Source organism: Drosophila hydei, unplaced genomic scaffold, assembly GCF_003285905.1.
Source record: "Drosophila hydei strain 15085-1641.00,03,60 unplaced genomic scaffold, DhydRS2 tig00000290-arrow-arrow-pilon, whole genome shotgun sequence".
Classification (NCBI taxonomy): domain Eukaryota; kingdom Metazoa; phylum Arthropoda; class Insecta; order Diptera; family Drosophilidae; genus Drosophila; species Drosophila hydei.
Window position 1 is genome coordinate 626,901 of NW_022045704.1, and position 25,221 is coordinate 652,121.

Sequence of the window (25,221 nt, forward strand, 5' to 3'; positions counted from 1 at the left end):
AATGAAAAGGAAAACTCATACCCACACACTTTTCACATAACAATTTTCAATGTTCAGCTTGTAGTTTCTTCTTCTCATTCTCTCTTTCTAACATACAACAAAAAATAAGCGACAGCAACAATTCGTTTTTCCTAACAGAAAACTCTGACGCTTTTCTAAACAATTGCATTTGTTTTTGCTTAAAGAAAAACAATACAAGAATTCGTTAAACACAATGAAGAAAACAATAACAAAAACATAAATATTTATGAAATACTCGATCTACATTTTGCAAGTGGATCATAATTTCAAGCTAGGTATTAATCCTACTTCACTAACTTGTCCTTTCTCAAACGACAAGAATAAAAAGATTATATATATATAAATATATATTAAATATTTTACGATTTTCTAACATTTTTCTCTAAACTTTAACACTGGATTCCCAACCAGCAGCTGATTGCATGCGACCTCGAGAACAGTTGAGCTGCTATCGCTGGGAAGGATGCATAGCTTTATGGCTGAGGGATCTGTGTATAAAATGTTGATATTCGTGAATTCTGCAGAAAAAAACCACAAAAATACAAAAAAATATATAAATAACTAAAAACAAGAAAAAAAATACTGTGGATTGAAAAAATTTGAATTAACAAACTATTAACATGTTGCATTTTTGCTGAAAGAAACAACAAACAAAAACGAACAATAAAATATGATTATTGTAATTTTTTTTGGTTAGTGTTTGCCCCAAACATACATTTATACACACGAACACAACCGAAACCTATGCCCATACAATTATTATATATATTTTAACAAACAATGAAGATCAAGAAATTTGTGAAAAAACAAAAACAGAAGCAAAAATTTATACATACAAACCGTAATTATTTACTCTTTTTTATACAAAGAAACGCATTAAAACAAACTTATGTGAAACATGAATGAAATATAACTTGAAATAAAAATGAAAAACAAAAAAATTGAATTGGCGCTGCTTTTGAATTGTAATTTAACAAAAATATTTTAATCCTTTTCATGTTTGTGTAGAGGCAAAAGACTTCGTAAGGGGACATTACCATTTATTTTGATTTTCGGCTAACATCTAAAAATAGGTGTATATGTATATCGAAATACATTAGATAATATTAATATGTGTATATATACAGTTGAAAACGGAGGCAATTGCAACATTTATAAAATATTATATAGTATATGTATATACAAAGGTGCAGATCGGCATCGGTTTCTGTTTCATGTGATTACAAATTGTTACTATTTGTATATATATGTAGTTTATATGCTTGCTCGAAAAATATTTCATTTGATCCTTGTAGAAGGTTTCGGTAGCTCAGACATGTGTGTACGTACGATGAGGCTGGTCTTAATTGGTCTATTAATTGAAGTGAATTTATTTTGATCTTTAATATTCGAAATAATATCGAAAACTTTTGAGACCAACTTCATGCTAATTTTGTAACTGGATTAACTGCAGGAGTGTTTTAGCTATGGTAGGTGTGAAACCTGTGGACTAGTTGGTGCATTGGATTGAATCTACATTCTCTATTCCCGTATTGTGTTCGTCTTGCAGCAGAATCTGCGCGACGTGGTCGTCGCCTGTGCCGCCTGTGGCGATGGTGTGCGATCTATAAATTCAATGATATCACTTTCTTTGGGCTGGCCGTCAGGAGGCGAGCTGGTGCACCGCATAGAGGCGTTGATAGCTGTTGCCGTGGGCGTGGCACGGGATGTTGTAGGCTTCTCCTGTATGGGTGCCAGGCTGTTGACAATTGAATTGGCCATGGCCAGCTCTAGTTCGCGCTGCCAGTCGCTTTCCTTTTGCTCCATGGCCTTGCGCTTGAGCTCCTTGAAGCGATTATAGACAATGAACTCCTTAATGAGCGCTGTTTCGGGATCGCTGTCGCGTTGCGCGGAACGCTGTTTGGCCAGACGCTTCTTCTTTTTGTGCAACGGCCGTGTCTCAACAATCATCTCCTCCAGCTCCAAGCAGGGATCGCAATTGAGATGATCTTCAGGTGGCTTGAATGCGGGCTTTATACTCTTCTGCAGCACCTGCTGGAAGTCCCATGGCCGCAACAACGGTGTCTGATGCAGCTCCTGCTGTGTGCTGATCCGTGCGCCCGGATGTACGCAGAGTAGCTAAAAGGTAAGAATTAAATCAGGATCTGAAATTTGGAGTTTTGCCTGGACGCAGTTTACCTTCTGCAGTAGATCAATAAATTCGTGACTCCAGTAATGCGGATAGTGAACGGTGCTGTTCAACACATTCTTAATCTCCACCAGCGGCGTGTGCGAGTGCAGCACAAATGGTCGTGTGTTCGACCTCATCTCATAGGCCACAACGCCCAAGGACCACCAATCCACTGGATAGCTGTATCCGGCTGCAAATTGGATTAAGCAAAGAACCGGAAACATTTAATTAAGCTTGTTTTTTCACTCATTCAACAACTTAAATCGGGCATATATAGACTTTGGTTAGCATGAAACTTTGCATATCAGCTTTTAGTGTACCCGCTTTTTGTGAAGTTGAGAAAACGCTGGAAGGTTTTAATTTAACGAACGACTTGCGAGCATTAAGCAGTTAGCTAAACCCAAGTGCTTGACTGAGGCATGCTTTTTCTGATTGCTCTAATCGGTCATCTATATGTATTTTCAAATTAAATAAAGCCAGCTCCAATGTAGAGCCTTAAGCGAGTATTACACAGTTCGTTACACCCAGCTGGAATAATCTTTATTTATTTTTCACTGTTGCAAGAGCAGCAAAAATTTGATTTGTCGTGTCGCCCATTACACCCCATTCAAATACCATCGTGCCGCTCTGAGTGAGCTCTGAGTGAGTTTTGCCACTTACCAACTTCTTCTAGAGCGCACATAAAGACCTCTGGCGCCATGTATGGCTTCGTGCCCGACATACTGCAGGCGAGTGAGTCCTTCTGCAACCGCGTTGCAATATTAAAATCAGTCAAATGAGCGTGTCCTGCAATTAAGTGCACGTAATTGGTTTCCAATTACCCATATACCATCGATAATGACTTTGTAATGGTGTGTGTGGGTGTGTGTGGGTGTGTGTGTACGCTTGTGACTTTATATGTTAATTGAATTGAATATTTTCAGCGCTTATAATAGTCTCGCTCTTTTCGCATAGCAAATTGCAATTCATTTTTTTATTGTTCAAAAGAATCTTTTGTGACAATTAAAATTTAATTAAATTGAATAATTTCGTCAGTGGGCGAATGAAATGCCATGTCATACGATACAATAAAGATTCCTTTGACAACAATTAACCCACATATTAATGCGCAAATGTGAAACATTTTAAATTCTTAAATTTCATTTAGCCAATTAAGAAAAATCCTTCAAATTAATATAGTATTTTTAATGTTTATATAATATTTCACTCAGGCATTTTAATAATCCATTTATTTTTACCATAAATCTATAGAAATAAAATATGCTTTGTGCATAAATTAAGTTTGGATTCTTCTTTATGGTGAGTTTTTTTTTCTCTAATAAAATTTGCATTTAATTTTTTTTAATTTGAATTCATTTTGGTTTCGTTTTTTATATATATTTCTAGCTTTAATGATGTAATTTGATATCAAAATGTGATTTTTTAATTTGTAACGAATGTATAAAAGCTAATTAGTATAGCTTAGATGATATATAATACATATGGTAAAAATATATGAAATTTGATACCTACACGCAATGACTTGAACGTAAAGTCAGCCACAATATAGTATTTTATATGTTTTCGCTTTTATTACACTTTTTTTTACTATTGCTCTTATTTGGTCACAATAAATAATTATTTAAAATTTTTAAACAATTTTTTTAAATATTCAGAGCCCAAATTGGGTTTATTTTTAAGGAAAATAAAGCAGAATTAAATAGAAAAAATTGTAGAACTATAGCTCGAAATATATAGAAAATATACAACAATATATATGTGAAGAGTGCTCTATACAGACGACGCGCCGTATATATTAAATATAGAAAATTATGTAATGCAGCTTAAATTAATCTCATAACACGTATAACACGCTTTATTCCTTATCCAAACAAAATAAAAAACATTAATTTGTCTAGTCATAAATTTAAATGTAAATACGTTCTAGATAAATAAATAAGATATGTTAAGTAGCCAAGGGGCAAGTGTCAGATGGAAGGTGGCAACCGCTAGGAGGAAGGTGGCATGAATGTTTAGCCTGGCAGGACAGGCAGACATACAAACATAGTATAGCATAGCATATGAATAATTTGAGGCTTCTCTCATGTATTCGCCTGGGCACAAAACTTTTGCTTGCACATGAAATCAATAAATTTTTGAGCACGGACGTAGGACACATTGTAATGAATTATGGATGCTTTTTGGCTTTTGTTGAACTTGGCCAAAAAACTGCTTGCCAAGTTCGTGTTGACTGTGTGAGTTAATGTGTTTGTGTGTGTGTTTGTCTTGCTTATTTGTTAAACTTACCTGCATCATCCAATAGAATATTATCGGGCTTAATGTCCCTGTGGATCACACGATGTGTTTGCAGGTACTCCAGGGCACTGCCTAGCTCGCACACTAATAAGGCCACACTCTGCTCGGAGAATTCCACCTGTCGAGGTGTTAGAGAATAATGTGAAATACATATGTTGGTTGAGCAACGTAAAGTTTTCGTTTAGCAGCAGCAGCAATAGCAATAGCATCAACCTACTCGGTTCTGTAAATGGTATCTTAAATCACCGCCCGTCAACAGGTCGCAGACCATGAATAAATCCTCCTCATCTGTGTTGGTTAATCCTCAGCCGCATACACATATATATGAGTATGTGTGTAAGGAGTCAAAAGTTCAAGAAGATAGATATGTGGAACAAGTGAGTGCTCTGACATCAAAAGAAATGCACATACGAGTAGTTAATTTGCATTTTGATTGGCAATCAGCGGCGGTGGCGCTCGCTCTACAGGTGAGCCTCAACATTTGCATATGTAACTATACGACTGTATGTGAGTGAGTGTGTGTATGTGTGTGAACACTTACCCTGAAAAGAGAACCATAAATTCACTAGAAATGGATGTTCCAATGAGGATAAAAGCTCCACCTCCTTAATCACCCCGCCCAAAGCTCCGCGCGATTCACACACTGAACGGCTTACATATTTCATGGCATAAAGGACACCGCTATCCCGCTTCTGTACAATGCACACCTGTAAAGCATACACAGCTGTAGAACATTCATTTAATCGCTTTCAACACAACGACTTACCTTGCCAAAGCTGCCCTTGCCAATGGCGCGCAGTATTTGAAAATGATCAAAGTTAACTGAAAGGAAAATTATGCATTATTTTCTTAATCTGCTAAAAGTATATTAATTTTTAAGCTGGTATTAACAAGCTAAAAATAATTTCCATTTGTGGTCGAAAATGTATAAGGGTGTCCTAGTCAATGTATTTAAATATTTGAAATTTTCTTTAAATTGGTTAAAGTTAGTTAAGCTGCTAATTAGATTGGCATCGTAGATTAATCATCGATTAATCAGTATCAAACAGTTAGTCAATTAGTTAACGATAGTAAGTCGGTAAGTCAATCAGTAAATCAGATAGTTAATCAATTAGCTTACTAATCAGTCAGTCAGATAGTCAATAAGTCAATCAGTTAGTCAGTTAAAAAGTCAATCAATCATTGCCTCAATCAATCAATGAATGCATCATTCTAGCAATTAGTCAGTCTGTCAATCAGTCAGTTAATCAATCAGCCAATCACTCGTTCACTAGTCAACTAGTTAATCAGCCAATCACTTCGTCAATCATTTAATAAATCAGTCAATCATTAAGTCAATCTATCAATAATAGATCACTCGTTCAGCTATCCCGCCAGTTATTATCCGTCAATCAAAGATACAATATATTACTTTGTTGTTTAAATTACTTAGTTAAAATACGTCTTATTTATTGTATTTGCGCTACATGCTTCCACTGGGCTAGCGGCATTGTCCTCGAATTTGTTAAACATCATGATCTGCTTCAGTTGCTGCTGCTTTTGATGACAGAGGAAAAAGGGAGGCAGCGCGTCAATCTGGAGCAAATGGAGCTTGGGAAACCTGTGCTTGACCAGCACCTCAAACTTCTCCTTATCCACATAGTTGAGCCTAAGCACTCGCAGCTCTCGCCAGCTATTGTGCATTAGGAACTCAAAGAGTTCTACGCAGATCGGTACCTGAAGCAGATTTAGCTCAATTTTAGTCAAGTGACGACGCCAGAGGCTGCCCAAGAGCGAATAGCAACGATCGTCGCATTGCAGCATGGCCAGCTGATCGGGCAGACGGAGATACGTCAGTATCAGCTGCAGGCAAATCTCATCCAGATGCTCCATGGCCGTCTCCCTATTTTAAAAGCTCTGCGGCACGTGCTGAGAGTCTATGTTGCAAATACTATTTTTTTGGAATTTATATTCCAAAGCTACTCAGTTCATAGCTCAAGCCACTGCCTCGTCCTTGGCCTGGGCCCCTTAGCCATTTTATATTCTCCAGCCAATTATGATTTTTGAATGAAATGAGAAACACAAAGCAGAAGATTTCTGCTCAACCCTTTACAAATATAAATTACACTGCACAACAATGATTTATTCAGTGCTCAGTCATAACTTCTATGTATTGTGTTATTTGAAGCTGTGAGTTTAGTTTTTGGAAATCTACATCTAACCAGGCTTTCAGCATAAATTGCTCTGTATATGGCGTTCAGAGAAAAGTTTTTTGCTGAACAGTGTTATTGATTAATATTAGCATGTGGTTCGCTGAAGCCTTGCTCGTCTGTCCGCCTGTGGATTTCTAAGTAGGCTAATCTCTTAGATATAACTTGGGTCCCTCTGCAGCTGTTCTGCATGACTTTAGACTATCGCATAACCGCCCCCAGTCAATATAAATCAAAAGCTAAATTCTTTTTATTTGAAAAGGTGTTTTTACTTCGGTTTCAAGATAACTCAAGCATAGTTTGCAGTTAATAACAATTTGTAGTAAATGTTTTGTTAGCTTGATAGTTTTGCTCACCGTCATCATCCTGGTGCAGATTTGGGTCGGATCTGGTCGACGAATTGGCGCCCATTTTGTAGCTACATTAATGTTTCGCCTTTCTGGCGGTTTTTTACTGGTTGTTGTTTCTCTAGTTGTTGTTGCTGGTGCTGCTCGTGTTAGCGTGTTTACGACTTCGTTGCCACCACCGCATTCACCTGCGTCTCGCTCTGCCTGTAGACAGTTGTTTGTGGCAATTTGATTGAATTCAATTGATTCGCTGTCATGTCCTGCTCTAGACTTGGCTTCCCTGACTAACTGAGCACTGCCAGTGCCTTCTTATTGCTGTTATTGATAAACTTGTTAGTATACAGTGGCAAGTCATTGCGGCGCACCTAAAGGAGAAGTAGAGAAAAATGTGTTTCGTTATAGATAAATTTGTGTATGCGAAAGTTGCTTCGACTGTTGAAAATGCTAAATTTTAACTGAATAATGTATTTTCTTTAACAATATGTAAATAGTCTAGAGATATGCTATTCAGCTAAGTTATTGAAGCTGTTTTAGACTAAATAATTAGATATCATTGAGATGCTGCAGGAGTGCGAGGTTTGAATATGGTTTTAGTATTGGGAAATTTAACTTTTTACTTGTAGATTATTTGATGCTGAAAGAATAAAAAATGTAGACTTAGAATCTTGTGAACAGACTTTTTCCTAGACTGTTGAAATTTTAAGAAAATTTTAATTTAAGACATGTGCTAAATAGGTGTTAAGCTAGATATGCAAGCTATAAGTTCCGTTTAATTACAAGAATAAGCACATGTTATTTCAGTAAAGGAAATATTCTTAAAAATTAAAAAATATTGTGCTTTTAGTATTTTTAATATTTTGTATTAAATTTTGAAGTTTCTTCCTTTTCAGCTTGAAAGCCCTGAAAAGCTTGAGTTCAACTGCTTTAAAAAAATACTATATATAAAGTAGATTCTATTATAGTCGTGAAAATGCATTGATTTCCATTTATCCAGATATCCTTAGTTGCCAATGACAAACGAGTTCCCTGTGAACTGCTTTTCAGGTCGTGTCGCATCGTGATTGAGAGAAAAAAGGCACGAGAAGCTAGCATCTTTAGTTTCGCAAAAATATTAGAATAGTTTGAAAGTTATCCTTGGATGGGAGTAACAGGAAAAGCAACAAAAGTAGCCGCAGCAAACGTTTGCTCTTAACGCACACATCTCACACAATTCGGCATTCAACAACTGAGTCCCAGTTGTCATGCAGTTACAACAATAAAACATATTTAGTCATATACAATAATACACAACAAATTGAAAAAGACGATTGCTGCCGTTTGTTTTTTTTTCCTGTCGTGGAATCCGAGCTAAGCCGTGGTCATGTGCTGTAAGACCATCGATATAACCGCCAAGACGGGCAGCAGCTCGGCGCTCATCTCGGTGCGTCAGAACGAGCTGATTAGCAACTTGCGTGTTCTGGTTGCGGTACGCTTCGAGCAAGCTATCGATTTTGTTGTGCTCGTGTTTGGCGGACAGGTGTTGCGCGATGAGGGCACCATCGATAGCCATGGCATTATCTCGGGTGTTACGGTGCATGTGGTCTTTCGCCAGCTCACCAAGGAGACTCCGGACGATCACGATTGCAACAATGCCAACAGCCGCAACGACAGCTGCAGCAGCAACAAGAGCAGCAGTTTCTCTGCCAGCTCAGCTGCCATGTCGTCGTCTTCGCCGACGACCGCACGAAATTGGGTTTTGAAGAGCGGCGACATCTTTAAGCCGCTGCTTGAGGATCCCTGCACATTGCGCGATATGCTGCAGTCGGATGTACGCATCAGGACCATGATCGATGAGAATGCATCGTTTCGCCACTTTCTGAGCAGTGATCGCAATTTGCGTGAACTCTTCTCCACCATCTTCAATCCGGCCAAGGTGCAGGAGCTGGGACGCAAACGCGACATGCATATCATGCGCATGGAATGGGTGCCAGGCGGCTATAGCCTGCTTGGCAAACTCAACTGCTTTATGCGCCAGGCACACGAGGACAATGTGGCAATGAACTATCTGGATGCGGACACATGCAGCTGCACAGACAATCCGCAGCGTGGGCGCGAGAATAGGATGCCGCTGCCCAATCCTTGGCGAATCCAGCCCAAGCCAGAAACGCTCCAAAGCTTTGCTCTCAACGCTGAGCGTATGGTGGCTGATCTAACGCAGAAGTGCGATCACATGATGCAGTCCCTCAAGCTGGGGGACTTCAACAAAACGCTCGAGCATGCGCGACAGCTGAACGAGCTGGCGGACAACGCACGCCGTCAGCTGGACAATCGTGTGCGAAAGCGTTTTTTAAGCGCCGAACAAGCTGCAGCACAGGCAGCTTCAACTGCTACTGGTGGCACTGCAGCAACTACTGCACCGTCCAACGTTTCGTCTCTCAATCTCTTTGACTTCATGTCCAGCAACGATAGCCGCTGGGAACAACGCTTCCACTCGCAGCTGCTCCAACTGAGCACATTGGGTCACACAGATCGACAGCGCAACATCTGCGCCCTGCTGATGTCCGCTGGCGACATACAGACGGCTGTCAGACTGTTGGAGCAATGGAACCGCTAATACACATTCAAGAATCGTAACAAATTAACACACGAATGTTTCAATAGTTCACAACTTTTGCATTGGCTCTGTATCCGTCAATCGATAGCAATAATTGCAATAGCATTCAAAATGATAAAATCATATTGATCAATTTTCTACTCTTCTTTATTTTTGTACCCCGTCCCCCACCCAAAACCCATTTCAAATGGGATCCAATAAAGTTGCCTAATTGTGGAAAACGAAAAACCAAAAGTCAACTTATCAGAGGCACACTCAACTCAAGCAACTCAAGCCACAGTTTCCCTAGGTCTAGGCATCCTTGTTAGAATGCATCGATTTGAGAGACTACGTCAATCAATATATGCTTGAGATGTAAGCCTATATTATATATTTGTATACTCACATGAAATTTGTGCTGAAGTTGCAAAGAAAATGTAGTTATATTATATTCTAATGAATCAATACTACGATATCTGTGTACATATAGGCTAACACAACAAGAGTGATACTATTTCCGATAATTATATTTCAGCAGCCACTTAAGTTATCGATTACATAAAGCTGTAGAAATATGCAAAATGATTTGCCATTTAATATATATATGGCTTTGGCCTGATTATTTAGAGTAAAGAAATATATACTTGTTGAATGCTAACAGTATCTTTCGGAATTCTCGTTTTTATAAAACAATCTTTAATCATCTTGTCAGCAACCTAAACGAAATGAGATATTTTTATATAAGCTGCCTATAAATACATACTCTCTTTAGCTATACACCGGCATAGCAGAAATAGATATAATAATTCCCATTCTACCTCAATGACATAATCATTTATCATTTGATCAGTGTATTCACAGCTCGATTTTCTTTAGAACTTGCTACCGCTGAAAGCGTAGCTCGTCCATTCGCATTTCTTGCAATTTCTTTTATGATTGATTGAAACAATTCTGTCAAGCTGGGCAATGGTTTAGTCAGCCTTTTAGTCGTCCATCAATGCGCTTCTGCCGCAAAAGTCTTGCCTGACAGTTTCCATCAGCAAGTTCCCGTAAGCGATTTCCGTTTCCTATCCCTTTTTTCTATCTCCGCCCATTACTGTAAACATATCAATGTTTTCCCTGCAAAAGAAAAAACTGTCGCACACATGGGAGCAATTTTCATATATATATATATATTGGATATATATAAAATATATACATTTAAATATTTGCATTAACTTTGTGGCTTCTGGTTACGTTTATTGTGAATTGCGAACGTTGCTTGCATTTGCTTGAGACTTCAAGGTGTTATTAATTAGTGCCTGTGCCAATTAGCACCTGCTTTTCATTGTCTACAAGCATTGCTTGCGGTAAATGTATTTGTGAAAACTTTGCGCAGCTTTTGCATATTTTCTGTCGAAGAAAATTGCACTGGCAAAGTTTTTCTGCAAGCAATTTTACTCTGTCAGGGATACCCGTGGAGCGCAAGCAGTTCAAGTTCAAGATTTAGATGGATGTAAATATAAATATTGTGGGACGAAATATATACATATATGCATGATTATATATAATAAACATAAACGATACACATCTATGTTGCTTTCCATATATCAGCCAGAGTTAGTCAGAGATTCGAATGTCTTTTATATTCTATGCACCTCCACAATTCCAGCTAAACTTCTTACCTTAAGGATATTGAAATGCACAAGCAGCAGAAGTAACAACCAAAACAGGGACAAAAAACACACATTAGCAGAAAACATCTCAAGGGAGGCGAATTTAGGTGACAAAATGGCGTGGAAGCAACGTGTCCAGCAACTACAACAAAAACGACAATGACAATGGCAGCTGCAGAGTTTAAGTTGTTTCATTACACACACCCCACAGATATACACAAATATATATACACATAAATAAATATATATATACACTTATATAAGTATATACACAAAGAGCTGAAGCTTTCTGCTGCTGCTTATACTCAGTTCCCCAAGGAAAATGGGCATATTCGCTTTACACTCAACACTTATTAGGAAGGCAGATAGATAGAGAGAAATAGACAGAGAGAGAGAGAGAGATTGGAGTAGAATATATTGTGATCTAGACACACAAGGTGGGGCAGGAGGGCCAGGCAACGTGTGTGTAAGACAAAGAGAGAGAGAGAGAGGGTGTGGAAGGGAGTTAGAAGCTGAAAAAGATAGATAGTATAGGCTACAGAGAGAAAGAGACAGTGACAGAAAGAAAGAGAGAGTGAGAGTGAGTGAAGCTGGTGTAAATATTTGCTTCAATTTGCATCATACAGTATTTTTGCATTCTTTATCTATTTAAATATCACATAATTATGAACTAAAAATATATTTTCATAGCTAACGACCTCATAAAAATATCTGTCCCAAGTGTTGTTATTCATTATTATATAAATAAATATTTTATGAATATAATTGATTAAAAAAAACTTAAGCATATAGATCTGGATTTTGAGTTCTTTGTCTTTCTATATTAAATTAAATATTATTTTAAATATACAAATTAATACTTTACCCAATTCTATATGAAATATGAAATTTTCTAACAAAAAAAAAAAACAGTCTACATTTTCACTCCAAGTCGAGTGTATCATGCAGTCAGAAAATGTTAAGTTGCAAACTTGTAACTTGATTTTTTTTGCTGTTAGCCGTTACTGCTCATTTTTTGTATTTAAATATTTTATGAAAATGACAGAGTAACACCAGCAGACAGGCAACATTGGCAGCAACTGAGAGCTGAGAGTAGCATTCGCTTAATGTGATTGCTTGAGAAAGTGAGCGGAGGGAAGTCTTAGCTTGGTTCCGGCCAGGAAGAACGGTTAATGGAGAACATAGCAGGGGGCCGCGGGTGGCGGGTAATGGACAGGGCAACGCGTAGTCAGGTCAAATGTCACCTTGACACATTAACTGACGTTCCTTTGGCTAAATCAGAGAAGATTTGATTTGCTGCGTTGGCATATTTCAGCCATTTCAAATCTTTTATAGAGTTAGTTCATTTGCAGTTGGCTCAACAACTCAGCCTCTGGCTGCATTTGAGCACTGAGCAGTGGGCATTTTTATGTCCCTACTGCAACACATCCGGCGTGTGGCTTTTATAAACGGACATCATAAAAACTCCGGTCTTCCCTTTGCCACAAGTAAAACTGAAATAAGCAAAACTTTTTCCAAGTTTTTAAATCTTGGTTTCCGTTTCAAAGAGAAAGAGAGAGGCAGAGAAAGAGACAGAGACATGTATTATGTCATGCTTTCTTTGCAGTTTTCTGAAACAAACTAAGAAAAACATTTTTTTTTGTTTAGAAATGTTGAAAGATGAATTTTACTATCAGCAGATTGCAGCTGATGTAAAAACTAATTTTCGCTGAAATAACAAGTTGATGGAAAACTAAGACAAAGTCAATAAAGTTGAGGAAAATAGGAGTGATACTATTTTTGTTAGCATTTAATTATTAAATGTTTTCAACTGTCGTGTGGAAAAAGTTAAGGAAAACATTTGCCAAAATTCTGTTTCAGTTTTTAATACGCAGAATTCAACTGTGAATATTGTAAACCAAACATGAATGAATGAGTCAAATAAAAATATCTACTTTATTTTTAATTACATATTCAAATATTTCGTATTTAAAGAAAAACATAATACAATTTGTTTATGTACCACCATCAAATATTAATGTATTGCTAACTAAATTTATATTACACGTATTTCGCCAGAAGTACATATCTCACGTTTGGCAGAAAACTGTGTGGCTTCACTCTAAAGGCAACACTACTGGCGTATACTTAATTTAAGTCTTGAAGAATTCCCTTTCAAATTGATTTTCACATTGGCCATTCAAAAATGGCTCCACGGTGCGACGAGCTCTTATCAATTAACCGCCGCAATTAAGCTGTTTGGCGCTGCTCGATCATATTCTTTGAGGCAAACTAACACACCTTTTGTGAAGTGCAAAAACGCCTCATTCAAAATTAGATTTTACGCTGGAAGCACTGCCAACGTAGTCAAGGTATCCGTTGGAATGATGTGCCTCGCATAATGATAAAAATGTTGCTTTAAATGCACATCAGAAACTCAGACATGTCTCGAACTCTTTGTGTGCCACAGCAATTATTGTTGAAATTCTTATATGGTCATCCATATTCAAATATATATAAGAACAAAAAAAAAATTAACTCTGAATCGTGGTTCAAGTTAAACTTTTGACTCAGAAATATCAAAACTTGTGAACCAAACGTCGTACATGAAATCTGAGCGCAAGCCGTATAAACATGAAATGTTCTCAAAGACATCAATATATATGAATATATATATATATATATATATATATATATATATATATATATATATTTATATAAATATTTATATTGTTTCTATATACATGCATATTTATATACATTTTTGCGCGTATTTTATCGCGATGCTAAATCTGTCAACATGCAAATCCTTTTGTAAGCCTGCTCGTCCTTCCCTCCTGATTTTGGTTTTTTATTGCGCAGCAACCTTTTTTCAAATGATAAGCAACAAAACAAAAAAATAGGTGACAAGATTTCTATTTATATTTTCGGTGATCTAGGTATGTGTCTGTGCGCATGTAAGCATGTGCTTATCTTTCTTGCCTAAACTGAAGTTGCGTACATGAAAATCCTTTTGTGCGCTTGTTTTAACATTGCTTTTTTTTCTACTCCTCAGGGCAGGTGAGAAGCCATAAGTAATCCCCCCAAAGGCTCATAAAACGCATTTATGCACGCTTGGCAGGTCGGCATATAAAACTGATTTCAGACGAAGTCGATTTCTAAACTCATTATACGACCGCATTCCTTGCTCTAGAGATGAACTGAGCAGCTAAGCATAAGTTAAAGGCCTTATTTTGCCTTAAATCTTTTTGTTTCGACCTCATCATTGCTCGTTCGTTTTGTATTTCAGGCAAGGCAAGGCAAGGCAAGCAGCTCTTATCCTTTTGTTTGCCGTAACTTACCTTACCCTAACCCCAGCCAGAGTCCAATATATTTTTATTAGTTTTTGTTTCACTTCGAGCAGAAATTCCACTTGTGAGTAAATATACGTCGTTCATGCCTGGACTTTGAATTGCTGGATTAAAGCCAAAGTTTCGTTAGATTTGCTTAAATTAAGGCACAAACACCCACACACAAATACAGCCTGTTTTACGCCACTGCGCCTGGCCAAAATCAATGGACGGCTCCCTAATTGCCGACCCAAATATCTTAACTTAGCCATTTTTTGTTTTTCGCTTTTAAATTTTTTGTGCTTTGTTTGCCTTTGCCAGCAGCTGCGGTTGCCCTATTGATTTTACATAATTAACAATTGTGTGATTTGGGTACGCCAAAATAGCTCAATAATGGGGCTAGGATAACCCAGTGGGGCCTCTGCGTAATTATGCCTTTAACTCATTACAAAATGGGTCAAAAAGGGCATACCAAAGTCTTGAAAATGTCTAAAAGAAAGAGGAGAAAACGTCTTTGATGCTGCAAAGCAGCTGCACCAACAACAAAGAATATTCAATTTCAAACATTTTTCACGCTTTCTGTAAAGTAAAATAGACGGACTTATGGCGTTGCTATCAATAAAAGAATAAGACTTGAAAGTCAAAGAATGTCAATAAGATGAAGTTAAAGGGATATAAGTGAGAGAATATAATTAAAAAAATTCTTCAAATATTTTTAACGACTTGTATATAATTCTAATAAATAAAATGAAGAATAAAATATTCATTTATTATTTCTATACATTTGAAACTTTGATTACAGCGGGTTTTACTTTTATATGAATGTTCGCAAAAGCCATTAGACATATGATATGAATGGGCGCCGCTTCATTAATCAAAGATTAGACAGTGTTCGCCATATTAGTTTTCAACCAAACCCAACCCAACAACAACAACAACAAGTATGGAGTGGGATTAGTCTAGATTTGGTTGCTGTTATCAAAACAGACGAACGGCTGCGGGAGCACATCAATCAAGATGACGGCACAATTCCTCAATTTTGTTTGGTCCTTTGCTCAGTTGCTGGCCTCTGTCATTCCGCTTGGCTGCCCAAATTGGAAAGGACTTCTTAATTAATGGCAGCTTTGCATTTTGTTTTTATTTGTTTTTATTTATTTTCATTTTATTTTTTCTTTTTGTCATATTTACTTGACGCCCGGCAGCGGCATGGAAAAATCTGTTGCTCTTGCCGGAAAAACTAATTAAACAGCTGTTGGCGCCAGCAGCGGCAGCGGCAGCGGCAACGGCAGCAGAAGTTGAAGTTGAAATTGTGTCCAACGAGCCGTGCCCGAACCCTTTTCGACAGCAAATAGGTATAAAAGCGGTGTCTGCGTGGATGGTTGGAAACAGGCAGTCGCTATTGAAAATTTACATTTTCCTAACGGGGCGCCAGCACACGCTCAAGCAGACTCCCATTGACATTTCCGTTTGGCAGCCTTAAACAAGCAACTACAACAGATTATACTGTAAAAATGTTATATTTTCAATTGACATTTCTGATTGCTGCTTAAGCTATACAGAATAAGTTTTCACTTATTGGCAAATGCATAGCAATTGGACTTACAGCAGTCATGTAATCCAGCTGCTTAACTTTTATAGATCTGATAGGTTAGGCATAGTATTTTCCCTATTAGCCCCATCAACATTTATATATTTTAAAATAATCTAAGGTCGAGCTGCAGACTCATAAATTTTTCAATTTTTCTATTATTTCAAAGTGATAATCGATATATAAAATGTTTGTTATTGAACATAAATTAGAAATTTCTGATTTGCCATGCCTTCAATAGATAGATGTATGATATTCCTAGTATACTCCAAATACATTTCAATTTCTTCAACCAAACCCACATCTTGCCACATCGTAAACGAGTCGAAGGCACATATACATCTGGAATTGTATTTTATATAAAGATTATCTGACAATAACCACATCGCATTAATGCAAATTCCTCTTACTTATTTATAACAACTTGATGTACACTGATATTGTCAGTTAAGTCCAATACTGAAGGCGGACGGCATTAATGGCACATTAAAAACCATCTTTAACGGCACCACAAAAAAACTCTTCAATTCGCTCGTAAATGGCGACGTTTTATGACAGTTTCTCTTTACGATTCAGAGGTATTTATATTATTTCTGTCACTTTGATACCCTAAGTTATGCGCAATTGTCGGATCGTTTAGATATTGAAATAAGCCAGTTTCATATTAAAAAAATATTGAACAATATTTTTTAATTGATATAAAAATTAATTGGAAAAAATATTATTGCATTTTTTATTATATAATAATTAAAAAATGTATGCATTCATTTATTTTTAAATTGTTTTTTCTTTTGTTTTGCAAGGAAATTGGAAGAGCTTGAAGTTGTTATAAATTACAGAATATCAGTTAGTCGTGCACTCCCCACAAAGGTATTTATACTTGTTTATGACACTGTTGACATGTGCTTTTTATAGCTTTCGGTTGTCTTGACCACGGATATGCGTCCGGCTTCCGCACAGCCACATCAATCAATGCAAAAAATGAAAAAAACTTTTTTTAATTTTTTGCTTTTATTTACACATTTACATTTTAAATATGAATGTTTAATAAGTGCATGAAAAATGACAGTTATTTGGTTTTACTGCATAAATGTCATAAAGTAAGCAAAGTTCTCTTTTTTATACTCGTTTCCGAAGTGAAAAAGAGTATATTGGTTTTGCGCTCGTCCGTCTGAACGTCCATCTATCTGTTCACACTTCCTTCCACCATTGTAACTAGAGCATAGAAATTTGTATCATCATACTCATTTGTACCGTCACTTGAAATGCCCGACAAGCTCATTTGGGACATGACGAATCAGAAAACATGATATCTGGTTTAACAGAAAGGCTCTTATTTAAGATACTAGAAACTTGAAAGCTTGAGAGATTTCGTGTAGGACCAAAAATATGGAGTGGACAGGGCCAACCGAGTATATTATATTATTATATTATATTACAGCAAGAGACGAAAAATTCATTATTAAAAATTATATTACATATATAACTGATAGATTCCAAAAATTAGGGGCTAGGAAGTCAAGTAACTGCAGTTTCCCTGTTGATATATACATACATGATGTGACTTAACTGGTTTGGTTTTGTGAACGAGTATTATGCTGTTGATGGCGCCCGACTGCAAAATTCTGAATTGTTGCAGTTGAGAGAAAGAAGATGTGCAGATTGCTTCATTTGATACATTTATAATTACATGTTGGAAATATGTTAGCTTCGCACTCAAAATTCAATTAATTGTGTGAAAAGTTTGCTATTTTTATAAAATGAAGTGAAAAGTTTTATAAAAATAAAATAAATTGAAAAAAATATATAATATATAGATTTCAAATTGTAATGTAAGAATTTAATTTTTATTTTTATTTTTCAGATTTTTCACCAAAAATATTTTCATATATAAAATGTACTTTGCTGCAGCATTTTGCTTCGGCGAAAGTTTGCTGTGACATCATCAAGGAGCTAAAGTTAAATGCTTTCATATATGTATATAAAGAGCTATACTGTATATATGTATGTATGCGTATGAAAGCTCCTTTGAGTTGTCATATAATTTTGTTGAGCTCTCTCAGATTGTATTTGATTTTCAATTGAATTGCATAAAAATAAATGTTCTTTAAAGCCATCAATCCTAAAATCTGTGGCTGACTCGAAGCACATTTCAAAAAGCCATAGATATATACATATATTTATATATATGTGTCTGTACATATATAAAGTTGTTACTGGCCAGACGAATCTCTGACTAAAGATGCTCCATTTATCGCGTGTCAAAGGTACAAACAGCAAATCCACAACGAGGATTAGAATACTTAGCAACCCCCAAATGAAAGACCAAAGCTACCACCCAGCCATCTTAGAATCAAGGGACAACCAAAAAGTGGGCACAGGGTTCAATGACTTGGACAGAAAAAAAAGCAACACGCTCTCACACGCACACGCACACACAGACACGCACGCACGCAATGATTTGTGTATGTATGTGTGCTGGTAGCTTCTACATTTAAAATTCCGCTGCTTAAGAATTGAGTGAACGCTTTAGCTATATGCGTGCGTGGCCCTTAGCTGTGGTTGCGGCGGCGGCGGTGGCACTGACTGTGACTGTGGTTCTGGTTTAGGACTTTCCTTAAGTATTTATCGATTGGCAATGTCGGAATCGGGATCGGGATCGGGGAAGCACTAATATATGCATATAAACCGTGTAGCCAAATTGCACAAGTTAAGTTATTCAAATTGCACTCGTTACATTTTAGCTATTTATGTGTAAGTATATGCAGATATGTACATACACTGTGCGAAATCTTTGAGCTTGTTACACTCAAACGTTGCATGACTTAAGCTTATATTCTTTTATTACATTTTAGCTATTATGTGTAAGCATATGCAGATATGCACGTACACTGTGCGAAATCGTTGAGATTTTTGTACTCAAATCAATATTTTATTACTAAATTCCGCTATTTATGTGTAAGCATATGCAGATCTGCACATACACTGGGCAAAAACATTCAGCACGACTTTAACTTTATTATTATTATTATATATTTTAGTTTTAATGCTTTCAGTTCTTTCTTCTTCTTTTATGCAAATGCATAGAAAAAAATCCAAAAAATTACATGAATGCTTATAAAATGTATATTATACTAAATATTTCCTACTTTTTAAAAAGCATTAGCTTATGCAAATTAAATTTGTATTATATTATTACAAGTTAATTTTATATTTTCAAATACTAACTTAATTTTTCTTCAAGTGTACCTTGGTACTTGTCCACATTGTTGCGAATCTGACGATGTTTTTGCATGTTTCTGCTCGGTCTCAAAGAGGCCTCAACCATTCGTAAACATATTCCCGTTATTTCAATTTGAGTTCTGCCTCTAACTCTAACTGTATATGTGGCCAGCTATAAAGTCACGTGATAGCTAAAAACACAGCTAACACTGCTACGTAAACACACAAACACGCACTCACACACACTAGTACACACGCACACAGGCGAGCGCACGCACACGCGGCGTTAACAGTTCCGTTATTTACCACGGCTTGCTTTTAGCTAGCGCAACGCAGTACCGTTAGCCAGCGCTGCCAAAATTGAACTAACGCAGCTAACAACTGTTGTTTGCCACGCTGTTTATTATTTATTATCCTGGCGGCGTTGCCAGACTGTGAGCACAATATTTTAGCTTAGCACGCAGACTCTCAGCTTTTAAGAGAACGAAAGAGATTTGCCTGCTGTAAGCGGCAGTTGTTGCTGTTTCTTTTTATGAATGAGCGCCAATTAGCCAAGTTGGCTGGCCATGCTTTATTATCATCATTATGATTATTATTATTATTATTTTGCGAGACGGCCATATAAATTGTATTGGCCAGCTTTGCTTTAAACGCAAATTGATTGCCAACATATTTTATGACGTTAGTTGAGTAAGCCACATATGAGTAGGAAGGAAGCATCCTCCAGTATTTCGAGTGGATTTTCTCGTTACAATTGTGTGTGCGGTTGTGTGTGTGTGTGTTAAGCTGTTGTAAGCTCTATTTGCTTGAAAATGTTGTCTTTGTAAATGCGATATGTGGCATGCCATCCGAGCTCAGGTGTGCCATCATTTGTTTTGGAAATATTTACTTTCTTCTTTCATAATTTTCTTCTCTTCTTTTTATTTGATTAGCATACTTTTGTGCGTCGCGCGCATTGTTTACACACATTTCATTGTTTATTCGTTGTGATATTGCCTCGCAGACTGAACGCAAAATTGAAATAAGAAAAAACTGAATCCAAAAGTAACCTTCGATATAAATAAGGCGAGTACTCTACACAGGCACAGGCACATGCACAGGCGCTTTAAGTGGAATTTAATTTGAGCAAAGTCAAAATTGTTTGCCAAGCCCAATAATCCAATGCGGTTAAATTGTATCACACTCTTTGCTCCGGGTGCCCATCTAACAATGTGTGTGTAAGTGTAAGTGTAAGAGTGTGTGTGTAAGTGTGTGTGCTAGTGTCAACAAAGGGCCTTAAAGCGCCATTTTCTCAGCTTGAGCAAGTGGCATTGGCCTGCGTCTGTGTGCGCCTCGCATGAAACTGCTCAATCTGAGGCTTTCTCAAGTTTTGCTACCCTTTCCAATCATAGCCTTTCTAGTTGGTTAACCAAAATGACATTACCAATGTTAATATTAACATTTTTATACAAATTTCAGGCAGATTCCCATACGGCTTTCACTTCAGTCCTGTGAATATCTAATTTATTTAGTACCCTCAAGCAATTGTTTGGCTTTTTCCTAGGAAATTTGGTTGCCTAGCTGGAAAATGTCAGACTGTAGAGTATTATAGTAGGCGTAGACATGCATGGGCTATTTGGTTTCTGGTTTTCCCCGTAGATTTAGGTCGATTGTCGTTGTTTCTTTTGTTTTTTACGTCGTCGGCAGACGCCAGTGAATGTCTCTGAGCCTTTTATGGGAGGTGGCTCAAGAAGCAAAAACAACAACAAAAAATGGAAAGTAAAATTTTAATTTTAAGATTTTCAGTTGTTGAGCTGATAAATCAGCAGCAGCTGGATTTGAGCTACGTTTTAATTAAATCATTTTGTTGCCATAAATGCAAATAGAGCACAGTTGAGAGACCCAAAGAGCACTTGCGCTGTTTGCCTGAACTCCGTGCATTCAGGCTGTGCGTACTTTTTGGGGCAAGGCATTTTGTTTGCGTTTGCCAGCGACAAAGCTGCACTCTGTCGAGTCTAACGAGTTATTTGCGTGGAACACAACTAAAGACAAACCAATTAGAGAACAAATTCCAAATTCCTTGATTCAGCTCTAAAGTGATATACCTTTTATTACAATTTATGTTGAAAGTATAGAAAGTTCACAGATATTAAAAAACTAGAAAGCTCGAGGTCAAATGCAGAAGAACAGAGTTAATTTGCTATATCCAGCTTTTGTTCTTGTCTTGCGTAAAATGAGAAAGCAGGTGGATGGTAAGGTGAGGCAAGTCAAATGCAGGACACGCCTTTGAAATTTGTTTTCCTTGTTGAAAGCAGCGTAAAAGTGTTGCATGTTGTTGAGCGCTACAACAAAATGACAGCCGCAACATAGCAGAAAAAAAAAAACAAGAAATAAAATGGGAAAAAATTGAGAAAAAAACCAACAGGAGCATCCTCAAAGCAAAATACCAATTAAGTTACATGTTGCTTTTAAATTGGCTTGGCAAACTTTTATCGCTGCAAGCGCCACATTTTCTGAGTGGTCTTAAAGCGTGTTTCAGCCACAGCAGCAGCAACAGCGGCAATTGCATTTGCCAAGCTTAACTCGCTAAACAAAAAGATAAATATTACAGTGTTTCACTCGAAATTCATAGGAAAATGTGAATCTTATCAAACCCAAGCTACATCCATAAGAACACAAAACCACTTTACTCTCTTGCTCACATCATATTGATTTGTTGCGTTGTCGTAAGCAAATTCATTTTGGGAATTGTTGAATCAATTGGCCAAATGTGAGGCTCTGGGAATTCCGAATGCTGTTGCCCAATACGTTCAACTGCAAACACAACCAGAGCACATCAAAATACCAATGAAACAATTTGTAATATTGCTGATTCTTTTTTCTCTCTTTCCTTTTTATTTGCCATATCAATCAACTGTTACAATTTTTGTTAATACCCTGCATCATATTGGTAAACGCATATGGGGTATTTGCTCTTTAAGCTCAGCTAAGCTTAGCTAGCCTCAGAGCTCTTGTATAGAGTGAATTTGAATTTGAGCAAATTCTAACCTTCTCTATAAATTATTCTAAAATCTATACCCACGCATAATAAATCGTAAAAACATTGTATTACCTGCATAGCTATATATTTTTAAAGATTGTTAAGGAGGTAAGGTTATTATATACTTTTTATTTCGTGCTCTCCGTCCCTCTGCCTGTGTAAATCCAAAGCTGGAGACTCTCATTTAAAAATATATATAATTCTGTGCATCTTTGAGGTTGTAATTTGGAAATTCTTATATCTTTTCATATACGTTAAAATACGAAAAAAAGCAATATAGTTCCCAATTTTAAAGTTAGTATCAGCAAGTCTAAATATGCCCATAACAAATTTGAAAAATGTTATAATAAATTTGACTACTCTGAAACCTTGTTTATTTGCCAAAAACGTTTTCATGCCCTAAGCTATGAAAAAACAGGGTATTAGACAATTGACACACGCTTCGTTTTAAGCACAACTGTGACCATATCTATTGTATATTTAATCAGTAGAGTAGATCACAAGCGAAAAGCCCTGCAAAAATTTGGAAAATTAATCAATAAATGGAATATGAATTAATATACGCACGATTAAACAGAAAGTATGGCCCTTGACAGCATGTCGCAGGGACTTAAAGTGTTAAATGAGCTGATGTTGTCAAGATAATTGCATTAATTAGCAGCCTATGGCAAATAAACGAGATGCATTAAGGCCAGCCAATCGTTCATTTTATTACAGTCTGTTAAACGAACCGAGTCAAATGTAGAAAAAAGTAAAAATTGTTCACTTTTCAGTTGTATTCAAAAGCTGTTAACAATGCCAAAGTTGAAATGAAATCCGCTTATTGTAAATTCGTTGAATTTTTCACAATCACCATTTACATTCATTGGACTTAATTGCATTTAATATTAATGCCAAAAGTCTTTTTTTTTGTTGCGGCGTCATCGTAAATTTAATCAGCGTAATTAAAGCTGTGCAGCTCGGGCGTGCTCAACTAGCAGATACCTAGTAAATGAGTTCTTTTTATGGGAAAAATTTAACTTATTTCGAATTTTACTTTCATTTGAGACAGATAAATAATATTTTGTGGCAAATGACTTACGAAACTTTAAATGATATTCTAATGCGCTTAAAAATAAATTTTCGATATATTAAGAATTTGAAATTTTTAGTAAAAATTGTAGATAATTTTGAAAATGTTTTCAAATTTTAACTGTGTGTAATTTGCGCTTAACTTATTGTTATCTTATTAGTAATAATTTAAATTTGGACTTAAGTAAATCAACATTTAATATAAAATATTGTCATAAATATTTGACATTTTCCAAATCGTAAAAATTCGCACTTTACTATCCTACAATACTCTTCTCCTATACTATATTGTTACACTATCTTGATGTACAACTATACTTTCTTACTATGCTATCTTGCAATATAGTTCTATGCTATCTTATTACGATACCTTTCTCTCTTACTATACTATATTATCTTACTATAGTCTATTTATAGTCTTGTTTTACTATCATACAATACTAAACTTTCCATTTCTGCACTTTCACAACATTTTAAACAGTATTCAAAAATTTGTTTGTTAAAAATTTGAGTTTGATTCTTTTGTAAATTATTTAAATAACTTCGAAAGTGTCTAAAATATAATACTATGATTTTTTTTAATTTCGAATTATTAATAAATTTTAATCTTAATTTTCTCCAAAAGTATTGTATCTTAAGAATTAAGAATTAATTAATTAAAATTAAGAATTAAATACATAATTTTTTTTGGTTTTCGAAAAGTTTTGTTCATGCCATATATCTTTTTATAAATCTTCTAGATTATTTCCTTCAAATACCATTAAAAACTAAAAATTTGTCGTATTTTTGCAAACCGCACCAATTAAATATCTGTAGCTGTGCCTTATCGAGCTTGTACAGCTTGCTGCCAACAAATTCCATTTATATACACTGCATTCAATTCTTAAAATTGTAAACGAACTTAGTTTTGCAACAAACTGAAAATTGGGGCAAATAATTTGTTGTGGCACTTAATTTTGGTCAGACCCGTTTGACACATATTGCAAACACTTTTCGGGCGTCAAATAATGATTGAAATTTGTTGCTGTTGTTGGCTTTGGACTTTGGCAACGCTCGGTCACGTGAACGCCTCCAGTTGGGATAACCATAACAAGAGACCCCAATGGACAATAAATTGTGGGTGGCCGTGGCAGTTTGCCGAGAGCAAACAAACCTTTTTACGGTCATGCTGTTATTATGTTATCTGCTTTGCACCACGATGGATAGAATTTGGATCGGGGGGCATGTCGTGCCGAAACACATGTCATAACAGCCAACAGCATATGTAATAATAAGCCACCGGCGGCGACAAACAAACGACAACGACTACGACAACGGCGTCCATAAAACGCGATGCGAACTTTGATAATAAAAGCCCGCAGAATTGTTGGCCATGGCTAACCCATGTCACATGCATAGTATACCTAAGTGTCAGCTGGCTCAATGCAGTCGATTCTCACTTCAATGTGCCAGCATCAGTGAGCTGGCATTTATAACTTCAAATTGCTGTGCAGCTATCAATCTAGTTGGCATATCATTAAAGATACTTATCGCAAAATTCAATAGCAACTGCTGGCTAACTACTGAATGTTTTCAATGTCCCGAACAGAAGCTTCATGGCCGCAAGCACGCAACACTCCCACAACTTTCACATGCATAATTGACACTGGCTGAGTCCAATGAATTTCATTTTTGTTTCTCGCTTATTGTGTTTAGCTCTTAAATACTTAATTTAGTGTTGCTCGGCCATGCAACTGTTAGTTAGCCAAACATGTTTGGCCACAT

At 36.5% G+C, this 25,221-nt stretch overlaps 2 protein-coding genes across 7 annotated transcripts in view; one reads left to right on the top strand and one right to left on the bottom strand.

Moving 5' to 3' along the window:
- Positions 1 to 1,198: 1,198 nt before the first annotated feature.
- The window catches only part of LOC111605593 (serine/threonine-protein kinase 32A), a 32,421-nt gene continuing 8,398 nt past the window's right edge, over positions 1,199 to 25,221 (bottom strand). Inside the window, exons 1-9 of one of the 6 annotated variants that reach the window (XM_023324199.2) lie at positions 19,395 to 19,704; positions 7,032 to 7,387; positions 5,253 to 5,308; positions 5,028 to 5,193; positions 4,704 to 4,774; positions 4,478 to 4,604; positions 2,852 to 2,977; positions 2,200 to 2,381; positions 1,199 to 2,139 (exon numbers count right to left, since the gene is read on the bottom strand). In XM_023324199.2, the coding sequence (XP_023179967.1) occupies positions 1,543 to 2,139; positions 2,200 to 2,381; positions 2,852 to 2,977; positions 4,478 to 4,604; positions 4,704 to 4,774; positions 5,028 to 5,193; positions 5,253 to 5,308; positions 7,032 to 7,086 (1,380 nt within the window). In that variant the 5' untranslated portion in view covers positions 7,087 to 7,387; positions 19,395 to 19,704 and the 3' untranslated portion in view covers positions 1,199 to 1,542. Of the gene's footprint in view, positions 2,140 to 2,199; positions 2,382 to 2,851; positions 2,978 to 4,477; positions 4,605 to 4,703; positions 4,775 to 5,027; positions 5,194 to 5,252; positions 5,330 to 5,943; positions 6,494 to 7,031; positions 7,467 to 7,632; positions 7,749 to 19,394; positions 19,705 to 25,221 lie in introns of those variants that run through there. The other 5 variants (XM_030223811.1, XM_023324198.2, XM_023324200.2 and 2 more) reach the window with 5 other exon arrangements.
- On the top strand, positions 8,111 to 9,839 carry LOC111605595 (ubiquilin-1). The gene has a single exon (XM_023324202.2). It carries the CDS (start codon positions 8,383 to 8,385, stop codon positions 9,613 to 9,615), a length of 1,233 nt encoding a protein of 410 aa, XP_023179970.1. The 5' UTR covers positions 8,111 to 8,382; the 3' UTR covers positions 9,616 to 9,839.